Source organism: Corapipo altera, unplaced genomic scaffold (assembly GCF_003945725.1).
Source record: "Corapipo altera isolate COAL_440 unplaced genomic scaffold, ASM394572v1 61, whole genome shotgun sequence".
Taxonomy (NCBI): domain Eukaryota; kingdom Metazoa; phylum Chordata; class Aves; order Passeriformes; family Pipridae; genus Corapipo; species Corapipo altera.
In genome coordinates this window covers 4,951,004-4,964,994 of record NW_020884910.1, presented here as the reverse complement: position 1 = coordinate 4,964,994, position 13,991 = coordinate 4,951,004, and the positions used below count along the sequence as shown (strand labels likewise).

Here is a 13,991-nt window from a genome sequence, read left to right as displayed (position 1 = left end):
AACACTACCACCCTGGAAACCCTATCTCTACTCCACTGACCCGTGCAGGCTGACCTCATACTGTGTTGAGTGACCACGTGGGTTGCGTCAATGCCTGAAATGTAACTGCTTCCTGGCAGCAGGGCAGATCCTGCCTCTGTGACTGATAATGTGTTACTTGAAGCAGGGGAGAAATTGCATTTATGCGTCTTTTCTGTAGCTGACCGGGGAAGACTGAACTCGAAGGCTCCCTCTCATGCCTATGTTCTGGGTTATCTGAGTTGAAAGTGTCTGCTTTCGTCTTTGTGCTAAATGAAGGTCTGAGGGGGGGTTCCAAATAGCTATGAAAAAAATTAAAATGTAAGATGATGTTTCCCAAGAATGCTTCCCAAAAGAGCATGTTATTTCTGGGGTGCCAGAATCCTCCCTCAACTAGGATTTCCCCACAAAACATGCTTCCAAGTGTTATACTCACAAAGCTTTTGGCAGGGTAGTCTCCTCTTAATGATAGATGAAACTGGGTGCCAGAAGCTTGTTTACTCTGCTTTTATCCCTTGCAATCACAGTTGTCTGGCTGTGCAGAGCTTTACCTCGTGCCCCTTGATCTAAAACATCCCATGAGACAGAGCTCCCTGGAGTAAGGGGAGGCTGTGTGCAGCGCCTGGAAAGCACTAACTGAGAGCCAGTCTCTCTTCTTTTGCTAAGTCCCTGCCACTGCTATGAGCCACAGTGGGAGAACGGGGTGACCTTTTTTCCTTTTTTGTGCCAGCTGAAAGTCATTCTCTTGCAGGAGTGCAGTGTGATGAAGAGCCCCATGTGTGGCTGGAGTTTGCCGCGATAAGCTGGTTGTTTTCCCTTCTCCTTTCCCCTCCTCACGCTGCGCTGGGCTTATCTGGGCGCCTGAGTTATGTTAAGTAGCGGGTGCATGCTTGCTCTCTGTTCTCCTCTCTGCTTTTGCTCCTTGGATTTCAATTCCAAACATGGTTATCCATTTGGGGTCTCTCTCCATTCCACTGCCAAGAGATACACATTCCACACTCAACACCAGCTCCCTCTGCTGCTCTCTCACAGTCGCTATTCCGTTTGCCGGAGCGCAGGCGAGACAGGCAGTGCAGCGAGATCTCTGTCCTGTCTGTGAGTTTTCCAGCTAATGGCCTCTACTCTTTTCTCGACTGAGCTCTCTTGGCCTCACATTTGCCAGCTTCTTTTCTCACTGTTGTGGCTAAGAACGGGACCAGCCGACGCTTTGTGAACCACAAAGAGGAGAAACGAGCCCTTTTGGAATTTTTTCGGTGCATAAACATTCGGCAGCACTTTAACATGTCGCTCTGAAGCACTGCTGTGGGACCAGAGGAGGAGGAGGAACAGCTACCCAGCAGCTCTGGTTTCAGACCTCTGCAACACCCTTTGTGTATGACAATTCATTTCGAGCTCAGGACGGCTGGGGAGGGAGTGGGGAAGGATGAGCACAAGCAGCCTCTCTTGGGACCAGGCTGTTCTCCAGCCTCCGGTGTGTGATGCCTGGAAGGAGATTATGGAGGAAGCAGCCTACCAGCTGGCCAGCTGCATCGTCCTCCTGGGTTACATGGGGGGAAGTGGCATCTTTGGGTCCCTCTATATCTTTGGCCTCCTGGCCCCAGGCTACTTCTGCTATGGTCTGTGGGGCTGGCTGAGTGCTTGTGGGCTGGATATCTTCATCTGGAACATGCTGCTCGTCCTCATCTGCTTGCTTCAGCTGGCTCACCTGGCTTACCGACTCCGCAGAAACACCATCCCAGAAGAGTTTGACCTCCTCTACAAGACCATGTACCTGCCCTTGCAGGTGCCCCTGGAAGTCTACAAAGAAATCGTGAAGTGCTGTGAAGAGCATGTCCAGTCACTAGTCAGAGACCAGAATTATGCGGTAGAGGGCAAGACGCCCATTGACCGCCTTTCGTTGCTGCTGTCTGGCAGGTAAAGGCTCCCCTGTTTCTAAACAAAGTCTGACAGTAGAGTGCCTTTGGCTTATTGTTTTATTTTTACCCGCTGTAGAAACTGGGGTGAGAATTGTTTTCTTCCTCTGAAAGGGATTTGAGATATGCATCAGTTTGTTGGGGAAGGGGGAAATTTGCTTTTGGGGGTTGTTTTAAGTTTCTTTTATTTTTTCTAAATTAAGAGTATTTCAGAAAATAGTTTGCAGACTCAAGTTGTGTGCAATGAAGTGGCTAGATCAGCCTTGCCTGTGATACTGTTGGGGAATCCTTATCTTTTTCTCCACCACTTTGAAGTGATCTTATTTCTGATGAGAACAGGCTGGCTGCGAGAAAGTGTTTCTCAAGGCAGGAGGGCAGTATGGGTGGACCTGTGGTCTCTGAGGGTACCAGACACACTTCTGTGATATGAACTGCTGTGCACTGAGTATGCTGAGTCCTCAGTTCACCTGCTCCCCCTGACCAGCAGTGTTCAGGGAGAGGTTCCCTCCCTGTTTCTAACACTCCAACCCTCAGGGCTTTGACATTTTTCACTTTGAGGGTCACTTCATCAAAAGAGAGAGTACTCTCCTGTGGTGGATCCTGCCTCTTTCTTTCCCTGTGATGTCATGCATTCATGATGTTCCTTCCTCTGGACCACCAAGGAGAACCTTGGGGACCTCTAGACAGTCAGACTGGAGATTTGATTGAGTGAACTGTGCTGATCAAGTACTGGCATTTGTTCACCTGAGATGCTGTGGCATCAGCATATTCACTTAACGATTTGCAAAATCCAGATGCATACAAATGATAATGGTGTTGGCTTCCCAGCTGCTGTCAAGCATTTGGCATTAATGTTAAATGAGAGTGGGAAAGGAAGAAGATCTGTAAAGGTGAGCAGTGCTGAACTACAGGAGGTATGTCTCACAAGGATTTTCCTCTGGGAAGACAAACCCAGCAGCACCTGGGGCTCAGGTTTTACTGCAGTGGCCCATCCTCTCTGGTGAGGGAGTGTGCAAAGAAGGGCAGACCTTGCTTTTTTTTGATGTTACTCCCTTTTCTAGAATGTGTTGAGAGCATCCTGGGACTATCAGGATGCTGAATGGCAAAGCACTGGAAGGAAATTTGGTGTCTGTGTTTCTACTAGTGTTTTTCCATCTCTGCTGAGCAGCTTGCTCTGTAGTTTACTATATCTGCAGATAATGTTACTGAGGAAGAATCTCTGCTGTCTCGACATACACTGGATAATCCAGTGCTGCTCTGTGGGTACAGAAGTGCTGCAACAGACAGTATGGTCGGGTAGTTGTTCTGCTCTGTTTTGCAGTGGGAAGTATGCATCTTGGCTGGTATACGATGCTCCATGGAGATGGGCCTGGATTTGCATTTCCCAGTACTCACTCTATTGCCTTGTGAGGTCCTTGCTGACCCAGCAGAGCAACTGCTACTATTATGGTGCTTCCTCTTAAATTGAACAAGTGGGGGCTTGGAAATGCAGAATATGCCTGGATCAGAAAACATGCCTTGCAGCCACAACCCTTCCAGGCAACATTCCCAGCTTTCTGAAAGCCAACAGTGAGCTGAGTCTTGTAACTCCTGAAAGCAAGAATTGACTTCTTGCATCATACAGTGGGGGTGAATGATGACAGGGAGGCAAGAGGCCCCAAATCTGGTGATGCAGAGCTATGAACAGAACTCTAAAGTGCCCTGCCATTGCCCTTGCCTCAGGCCTGTGTCTTTCTCTACTCCCACATCAGAGCTGAGCGCATGCTTGACCTTGGCACTAGTAAGCAATTGTAGCAAAAGTAGGGGAAAGGGATACTTAGGAGGCCAAGAGAAATTGAGAGGTAATGTGCAGCAAACTATGAGCTCACAGAGTGATCTGTCAGTAATGATGGCCAGCGTGATTTTTGGGGTTTTTGGGTATAACAGCTTCCCAACATCGAGATAGGGAATGCCCTCATGCAACCCTGGGGGCAGGAAGAAGATGCAAGCACAAAGAGCCACAAGCTGACTAAAGAAGTACCTAGATAGCAGCAGTAGTCTTATGGGCTGAGAAGTCCTGGTTTAGGACCAAACATTGCACCTGTGAGGGCTATCTTTGTAGCAAGAAACAGAAAACAGATGGAGTATGGGGAAGTGGCAGCAAATAGTTTCCCACAGAGAAAGGAGAGATAAGCCCTATGACTGGAACACCTGCAGCTGTCCCAGGAGGTATGAGACATGTGTGAGACAAGAATTTATTTCCTCCCTGGTGGGGCACACTGTGTAAGCTGATCAGGTTTTTGTGACGTCTGTTTTGTAGCCTAAGCCCATGTACCTCACCTGTCCCCTCTGCAGGATCCGAGTGTGCCAGGATGGACAATTCCTTCACTACGTCTTTCCTTACCAGTTCTTGGACTCTCCAGAATGGGAATCGCTGCGACCCTCTGAGGAAGGAACTTTCCAGGTAATCCCTTGCATCCCCACAGCAGCCCAGTTTCACTACTTGCTGGTTCATCCCCCCTGAGAAGGGGATGGAGCAGCCTCATGCCATTCAAAACAAACTGGGAATACTTCCTTACCTTTACTAGTGGTTTATCCAGCACAGAATGGTGTGATCAGATGTGTTACATTTTTTTCTACCTTCCTCTGAAGACCTCAGTGTGTGTTCCCAGTATCAGCTGATAGCAAGGAGAGTGAAGCATGGTGCTTCTTCCAGTTTAGCAGGGAGTCAAGGTATAGGATTGCTGGCTCTCTTCCATTGTAGCATTCCCTGGTACCTGTATTGATGCATTTGCTCTGCACACTGCTAGCAGGATGCATCGTCCTAGCATGATGCATTGTCCTAGCATCAGCTGTGGCGATGTGCAGCAATGATGCAAATCCATAAATATCCCATTCCTCACAGAAGTTTCTGATGGTCATGTGTTTGGGGTGGAGAAGCAGAAAGGATGATTCACACCCGAATATGGTCCTTTCTGAGCAAAAGAATCCCTTGCTGAGAGGCCAGTTAGTAACATCAGTTACTTGCAGCAACTGAAAGGATTTTGGTCTTGCTGTCAACACCCCATAGTGTTTGTTTGGCTTTCCTTCTGGAGAATATTACTTAGGTCTACATCCCTCTGACCTTAACTAACATCCCAGGACAGCCTGATACCTGTCAGGATGTCAATCTAGTTTATGTCAATCAGTGCATATGAGGAGGGATTTTGCTAATCCTTTGGGAGCATGGGACAGTCACGAGGGCCTGATGATGCTTTCTCACGAGGGCAGCCACAAGCAGACTTGGTTAAACCAGCGCAGCTCTCCAAATCTGCTTTCCTAGCATCTGAATTTGTTTCATGTGTGAAGGAGTCATGGTGATCACTCCTGAAAGCTGTGCCATCACCAGTGGTTACGGTCTTGCAAGAAGAAAAGTTGCAGGACATGGCTGATCCTGTGTCTGTGGCACAGGGCTACAGTTTGTGAGCAGAAATAGGGATGTCATGCCAAGGCAGTGAGGTAGAGAAAACAACAACAGCACGGTGGTGCTAGGGATGATGGTATCTCATGTTTTGCATGAGTCTTCAGTCTGGCAGCAGACTGCTGCTAGCTGCTGGGCTGTATTTGCCTAAGAGTCCAGCAGAGAGAATGATGGCTGCCCGGTGCTCCAGGCAGGGAAACGGCTGTCTGGATGGCATGCAACTGGCAAAGACATCTGCAGCATTTTCTGAGCTAATTTCTGTGGAACTGAATGTTCCCAGACCTCCTGAGGGTCTTTATCTGTGTGTGTGAGACAGCTTTGGAGCAAGCTGGTGCCCAGCTGCACCAGCTCTGCCAGCACCACGCCCTTGGGACTTCTTGCCAAGAGGCAAGACAGGGCTGGTCAGGGAGGTCAGCTGTGCCTGGCACCAGGATGGGGGGTAGAGTCCTAGGTGGGGAAGGGCTGCAGCCATATGCTGGAAATGCCTAAAACCTACATCTGCTTACTGAGGAGCATGAAGAAGTAGCAGCCTGTGTGAGGTCAGCATTCAGCAGGTGAGACTTGACTAGTCCGTGTACCTTGCAGGACCTTACTCTTGATGGCCGTGCTTAGCCATGGTGGTGTGCTGCTTTCGGCAGCTGTTAAACCCACTAGTTCCTCTTACCTGAGTAGTTACTCTGTGGCTTATCTCAACCTTATTCCTAGCATCACAAAAGTGCATGTTTGACTCTGGGACTTTGCTGGAGGAAGTCATGGAAGGTTTTTCTTGCCCATGTTTTTCCCATTGCTCTCTGGAGTTTCAATCCTGAGCCCACTAAAAACTGGCAGAAGCATGACTTGGTCTACAAGGGGAGCTGGTTTTCTTAAGCTTTCTGCTTTGGCTGTGTCTTCTTCCTGCAGGGGTGCCGAGTCCCAGTACCTGAAGGAGTTGGGTTTCAGGGCTGGCACTTTCCCCCAGAAGGCTAAGTTACAGGCTCTGCTGATGCTGGAGCACTTGTGTCAGGAGGGATTCATAAGTGAAATCCGTCCTGGGTAGGTGGCAGGTTTGCTTATTATATCTCACTTAATCCCTCACAAGAAGCAGAGGCTTTTGATTGCTGTGCCAGAAGTTGGTTAGGAAAATGAGATTCTGGTCATTTCAATTTCCATGTGACCCTTCCTCTTGCTTGCCTGGCTTGGGAAAGTTCTCAGGTTTTATCTCCTATATTTCTTTCATAAGGCAGCTGTTTGCATGGCAATGGCATTAAATATCAAACCCAAGGACACACACATGCAGCCAAGCCGTGTTCAGCTTCCCAGTGGCCCTCTGCCATGGCGGCTGACCAAGGAGACCCCTGGATATAGAGTGAAAGGGAGCCCCCGGGATATTTTGGCTCTGGCGCTTGTTCACATGCCAGTGTCTCCATTACACTCGGATGTTCTTCTTTCACCCGAGGCAGTTTGACCCTTCCTGCATTTCTTGTCTTTATTATTATTATTTATTGTAATATACACTCATGTATTATACAATGGTTTTTATTGGAATTAGTCTGGGCCACCAACGTGCCTGTAACAAACGTGGATAGAGCCTTCCTAAATCTTCGTTCATGAAGCCTAGCCATGACTGATGATGATGATGAGTCTGGGCCTACCATTAGAGGGGAAAAGATCTCTGTTTACATTGGCAAAACCCAAAGCAAAATGAAATGTTCTCTAAAATCAACCCAGCAAAACCTCTTGAGTTCTCTACATAGACATAAACACAATAAAACCTTTTTACTTTCTCTCTCACTGAGTAGTGCTGCGATGTCCTTCAAGGCCATTCAGCCCTACAGAGTCCAGCAGAGCTGGTGAGACAGGATGTCCCTCTGACAGAGGGTGACCAGGCAAGCCTTCCAGGTGGCCCTGCCAGCACCCAGGGCCTTCTTGGAGCAGGGGCTGTGCAACTCAGCAGCAAGATGTGTCAGCAGCCTGCCACAGGGTTACTTGCTGGCAGCTTGAACTGTCTGGGCATGCAAAAACATCCCCTCTGTAGTGTGTCTGTAAAGGTATAAAGATGCCTGTGCTACCCTGTTCATTTCAGCTACATTGCTCAGATGTCAAACGGGGGGCATCATCAGAAGGCAAGAGGGTGAAACATAGCCAGCCACATGACTAGGTTAAACAAGGACATGGTACTAATTGCACTGGAAAATGGGTTCTTTGGCTCTCTGGGGAGAGGAAACATCAGCAGGTAAGGATTTATCCAACTGTTCAGCTTGGATGATCTGGCTCTCCAGCCCTGCCATCAACAAGGAGAACAGGCATCAAAAGGGCAGAGAGCCTTTCCTGGAGTGAGGCACATGGCCCCAAGGTTTTGTGACTGCTACCGATGTCTGTGACTTACTCCACTCTCTCCCTGCCCCACAGGTCACGCTGACAGCTGAGACCGATTGCAGCTTCATCACCTGGCCGAGGAAGAAGCTGTATCTCCTGCTGAGGAAGGACCGCTACATTGCCCGGCTCTTCTCCTCCCACCTGGGCTATGACATCTCGGAGAAGCTGTACTCCCTCAACGAGAAGCTCTTCTCCAAGTTTGGCCTGCGCTTTGACATCCGCTTGCCCAGCCTCTACCACGTCCTTGGGCCAGCTTCCTCTGAGGGGGAGTCGGAGGACTGCGAGGAGCTGCTGCCTGCCTCTGGCCAGGCCAGCGTCTCTGAGCCCCCTCCGCAGCCGCCACCACCGCCACCACCGGCCCCGCGCCCCCGGGCGTCCCGGCCTGACAGTGAGCTGCTGGGTGAGGACTCCACCAGTCTTGTCTTGGAAGATTTTGCTGAGTTGCCAGGGTCTTTTATGGACTATGTGAGCGAAGGGGAGTATATGAAGTGAGGGCACTCCTGGTACGGGCACACCTCACCCTGTGTGGGACCCTCGCGTAAGTACCCACTTGCGGAAGCAAGTCTTTCCCGTGATGCAACTGCCTGGGCAGAGCAGTGGCCCCCAGCCTCTTGCCCTCATTTGCCATGGGTTTGCTCCTCCGCAGTGTTTTTTTGCCTGCTGCCACAAGGAATCCCAGAAGGTGGGCTCCAGCTGTGTGATTTTCTTAAGGAAAAGCAGCAGGGTAAAGTCTTGACACCAGGCACCAGCTGTACTCTGGGGAGAGGGGTCGGTAACCTGGCTGTAGGAAGCTCTTGCCTGGCCAGTTCCCTCCCCACCCCTCAGGGGAGGCAGAGAAACTGAAATGTGTCCAGGCTGCCAGGTGGTACATGAGTGTTTGCAGAGAATCCAGAGGGCTCAACCTACTCACTGTGAGGTAGAGCTGTGCCAGGAGATACTCCAGTATTAATCTAAGGAACAACCTCTGCAGGTGAGAGAACAGACATCCCAGGAGATGCTAATGGGGATAGAAACAGCTTTAGGGTTTACGGCAGATTGATAGTGAGAAGTTGCTGTACACCCTGCAAGTGCTCAGTCTGGGCAGATGGAGAAAGCTCAGAGTCCTTCTTCTCCCTGCCCACCACTCTCATCCCAGCATTTGCTCCATTCTCCTTGTTTTGATTGAACTTCATTCTGCCAGATCAGTAAGGAATTGAAAAGTCTGCCCTGTGTGGTGTAAGTCTTGCCTCCAGTCACCCTGGGTGGACTGACGGGCTAAACATTGTTTGAACATGCCTCAAAGTCTGCTTTCTGGTGAGTGGGAATGAGATGCTCTTTTCCAACATGCCAGCTCCTTACTCCACAAGGGAAAAAAACTTCCTGTTCCTGGTGGATGTTGGGGCAGAGGAGCAGTGCAGGCAAACAAAAATAGACAGGAGAGTGGTTCATGTTTGAAATTCAGATCCAAGTGGCCAAGAGAGAAATTCCACACTGAGCTACTTTTAGTGAGCCACTGCATGCCAGCTGCTACAGACCAGCTGCAGACCCCAAAACGTGCATTCCTGCTGCCACCCCATAATAATCCAGCTGACAGACACCAAGCTTGGGACTGGGATTTTTGTCCTAGAAGGGAGCACTCCACAGGTCCCAGTTGGGTCTGCATGGCAAGACTGGGCTGCAGCTGGGGAGACTGTCTTCCACCAGGCAGCCTTGAACACAGTGCACCATTGCACCCTGGTCTTCTCTGCACCTGCTTGGGTCTACTTCTGTCTGGGCTATAGACTCAGTGGCAGGGAGCACAAAGCAGGGCACACTGACCCCTGGCACGAGCCCTGACAAGTCTGCAGAATTCTTGGTGCTCTGCATGGAGTGTCTGTCCAGATCAGACAGCACTTGATATTTGCAGTAGGCTTCTGGTGGAAGAGGCCTTTTTTTGCTGTTTCATCCGGTAGCTTTTCTTAGTTTTGAAAACAGTGGAACTGTAGGATTTCTCTGTTTTGTACAGTTCTGCTTTGAGTTCAGCCACATGCCAGTTCCTGTACTGCTTTTATGACTCCAAACTTAAAATCTGGTATATAAAGAAAGTGGCCAGGGAAAGAACAAGTATATTTGATTTTGCCTCAATCAGGTAAAGAGTCAGCAAGAGTTTTGTTTAAGGTTTTGTTGTCGGGATTGTTTGTTTATTTGTTTTGTGCAGTTGATTGTTTTTTAAGGAGGCACAGAGAGAACAATTTTAAAAATCCACATTTTTCCTAGGAATGTGAAATCTCTGTTTTTTCTGGTTGGCTGCTGGAGATATGAATTTGCAGCTTTTTCAGTCCTTCCCTGGAGAGGTGGGAACACTGAATCCCTTATGAGACAGCCATCCTCCTAGCTGTCCGGAGTGTCTGTTGAATATATGCAATCACAAATGAATGCAGATAGTGTTATAAATGTGGTGAAGTCATTTTGCCTGTGCTTTGCTTGTATTTTGCCCTCTCAGAAGAGGGATATTCTTTCCCAGGTAATTGGTAGAATTCTCCTAGTTGATCAAACTCAATAAAACCAGAATTTCAAATGCAATTAAAAAAAAACGAAAGAGGCAAGGAACACCATAGCTTTTCATTACAAAAAAAAAGAGTCAATTCTATGAACTCAAAAAATGAGTCAATACTATGAACACGCATACGAGAGGGGTGTGTGTTGGGGAAAGCTTGTGCAACACAGCATGAAGCTATTTTTCCTTCACACAATCCTTTTAAAACATGCTGTAAGCTGGAAGCTTTTGTCTTTCTAGATCTTGTGACTAAGACAGTATCAAGGAGTGCTGATATTTACAGTAGAGACCTGCAATAAAAGTGCAGATGTTTAGAGGGTGATATTTGGTGTGTGGGGGAGGATGATCTTCCTTGTCTGTCAGTCTGGAGACAATAGCCAGTGTGGTATTTTAATTTTTAAGGTAATTAGACAAGGAAAGAGAAATGCCATTTAGTGTGTTCATAATGGTGGAATGAGCATTTTCCTGTTACCCTGCTCACCAGTGGTGTATCCTACTCGCATCACATCCCAGTAGCACAACAGTTATTGTCACATCTGGACAGTATTCCACAGTGACTCAAGCAACTCACCACAAAAACTAGTGATACAGTGGGGCTGCAGTTTTTCCTTCTGGCCAGACACTTGTCACAGCTCAGCAAATAATCCGAGCAGGTTGGACATGGCTCAGGGAAAGCACTTTCATAACTTTTCCCTTGGAAGTGGTAAAAACATCCATAATAAACAGGAATATTCCCTGCAGTGTCACTGTTCAAAGCAAGCAATAGCTGCAGTTCCTGATGCCAGAGCTCCCCTGGGGCTTTCCCCCGGTCTGTGCTTTCATTTCCTTCTCCAGCAACTTCCAACATGGCAAATAACCTCCCATCTCTCTAAATTCCCCATACTGAAGTGCTTCTATGGGTCATGTTCCTTTTCTGTCATTACAACAGCCACCTTGCAATACCACAGTGCAGGAGGGCAATTCTTGAATGCCCAAAGCACTACCAAGGTCATACAGAAGAAAATATTCCTGGGAGATATATTAGTCTACTATTCTTATCATCTAGTTCCTTGAAAGAGTTTCTAGTTTGCTTAAGAGTAAGACAGACTGTAATATCCCACTGATGAACACATTCTTTCTCTGAGGAGGAAGCTGTCTGTTTAAAGGAGGCAGTTTCCAAGGTTCTATTCAAAACTTGCTTTAACAGTGTAGTGGTGTATAGCTCAATGCTACAGAGTAAACAAAGCTTTATTCCTTGCATGGAAATTCAAACAACCAAAATGCTCTTGATTTTTCTCCTCTTCATATTGCATTTGTTCGAGTTTGCTGCTACCAAGATGTTTGCTGCTTGCAAGATATGTAGCTGTTGCTAGCTGGTTTTATACAATTACATCCTGGGGCTTCCTTTCTATTTGGTGGGTAAGGTGGATGGATGGATGCTTGATGGCCTGTAGCTTGATATCTAAGTTAGTAGGAAACATTTTATACCTACTTTGAGAGCAAAATCAAAGGAGCTGTGGACTTTATTTCACTGATATCACAGAAGGTGCTTTGGAGGGGTTTGTTTTTGCCATCTCAGAATGGGTGCATAACCCTGTTTTCTGGTTTATCACATGTTGAAGAATTACATACTTTTGCATGCTCATTCAGGAGGGGAGGGGGGATGGACAGGTAACGTTGTGTTCCGTGAGGTTTGTTTGGAAAAGTTTGGGAGTAAGATTTATTCCTGTAATAGTAATGGTGTTCTCTTTCTCTCTCTCTCCCCTCCCCCACCCCTCTGTTCTCATTTTCCTTCCTCCTCCTCTCCTTTCCTTCTGCAGCCTCTGGAAACCTCCTCTGGAGTTCTCCTCACCCTCTCTGCAAAGGACGAGCCCCTCTGGCTCCCACTCAGACTCCTGAACTCTAGGGAACAACAGGCTGTTTTGATCCCGAAGCCTCTGCAAGGGCACAGATGCTCACACAGGTTTTTGACCAGAGACACACTCTTTAGCACGCAGAGATGTCTGCTAGCAGACATTTACACTCAGGAGCACATGAAGCACATGCTTAAGACTGCAGTGTGACACTCCAGCACCTCCCACCCCATGGTTGTTCACCAGAGCTGCCTTCCCCAGTGTGCTTCCATGGTTTGTTTTTTAGCCCTCCCTCTCTGAGGTGTGTCGGCAGCTCTGCTACCAAGGTGCAGAGTCTGTGTTCCCTTTGATTAATGATTCCCATTAAAGTCAGAAATGAAACTACTGGTGTTTGAAGATTTGAAGAGGGAGGTAACAGTGGGAGGGAGGATTTGAAGAGAAAGATCCCTTGAGGTGATCTCAAGGCACTGAGTGGAAAGGGCAAGGGGAAATTGGCTGCCTGGTGGCTTTGTTAATGTGCTTGCAATGGAGAGTTTGATTATATGCATCTCACTGGGAATCCACTCTTGTAAGACCAGAAATTACTTTTCCAGGAGTTAGTATTTATCATTTATGAAAAGCACCACTTCTCAAAGAAGTTGGTGAAAAAAGGAAAGGTTGTTTGTTTGCCTTAAATCATCTGGAATAAGAAAGGGGAGGAATTGGGACTGGGAACAGGTGTAGGCAAGAAGGAGAGGAGGAACCCTTTTTTTTTGTGCTCAGAGGGCAATCACCTCTGGTTGCACACATACCAAGTGGAGAAATGAATGAATACAAAATATCTGTGGAGAGAACAACCACTGGTAGGAAGTACAATGTCTTAATGAAAATAGTGTGGAGATGGAAGGCCTCTTCCAAGTTCAGCTGCAACAGGATTTGTATGATGAGCTTCCCCAGCCATTTTCTCAGTCAGGGAATTGGAGATGGAAGTACGGGTGGAGGACCAAGGTGCAACCAAGCTGTGCAGTGAGGAGCCTCTCCAAGGCAGATATTCAGGGAAAGAGAAAGGAGCATCCACCCATCCCTCCCTCAGCACAGGGCAGGGCATTCTTCAGTGCCTCTTGGCACAGACACGCAGGGACACAGCCATTCTGCCTGCGGGGCTGGCTTTGTGTTAGCCCTGGGCTGGTGGAGGCAGCCCCACCTGCCTTGCCCTGCTCACACAGGGGCTGTGGCCCAGAGGCCACAGGTGTGTGGGATCCATGGTGTACACAGCTCCTTGCACCGCTCACCTTTGCTGTCACACCAGGGCAGAGGAGTGGGGCTGCCCCAGGCCAGGGAATCATCCTGCTGATGGTTGTCCCCATGCTCCGTTGATACATTTGTGTTCAGCCTGACCCCACTGCCCTTCACAGCTAGGAAGTGTCTCTGGCAGATTGACATGAGAGCTGCTGGAGTCTCTTCTGCAAAGGAACTGAAATGCACAATGAAACTGGGGCCACCTGTTGTAGTGCTTTATACACTTGCCTGAAGCAGTGGACTGGAATTAGACATTGCCCTTCACAGCTGCCTGCTGAGCTTATATTCCAGTCTTCAACAAGAAGCTCCCTGGAAACTCTTCAATCACGGAACCAGCTAACATGGATCTCTATCAGGTTGGCAGAGCTCAGCTCTATCCCTCTCCTGAGTGTGTGTTGGAGATGGTGTTTGCTAGCTGGCCTTCCAAACAGCCCCATGCCAGGGCCCAAAAGCTTGGATGCGAGCTGAAAGCAGGAGCTAACCCTGCTGTGATACAGCAGTTTAGTGAAGCAGTAGTGACAGCTCATGACAAATGACTTGAGGCTTCTTCTTGGCAGAAATGCCTTTAGCATGACCCTCTCTCCTGATCATGGAGTTCCTGGTGCACTTTTCTATCGCCCAGTGAAGCCAGTACAGGGAAC

At 48.3% G+C, this 13,991-nt stretch overlaps 1 protein-coding gene across 1 annotated transcript; it reads left to right on the top strand.

Annotated features, from left to right (window-relative positions):
• Positions 1-971: 971 nt before the first annotated feature.
• Positions 972-12,456, top strand: POPDC2 (popeye domain containing 2). The gene is made up of 4 exons (XM_027653609.1): positions 972-1,932; positions 4,266-4,374; positions 7,759-8,263; positions 12,040-12,456. Exons 1-3 carry the CDS (start codon positions 1,442-1,444, stop codon positions 8,215-8,217), a joined length of 1,059 nt encoding a protein of 352 aa, XP_027509410.1. The 5' UTR covers positions 972-1,441; the 3' UTR covers positions 8,218-8,263; positions 12,040-12,456.
• The last annotated feature ends 1,535 nt before the right edge of the window (positions 12,457-13,991 follow it).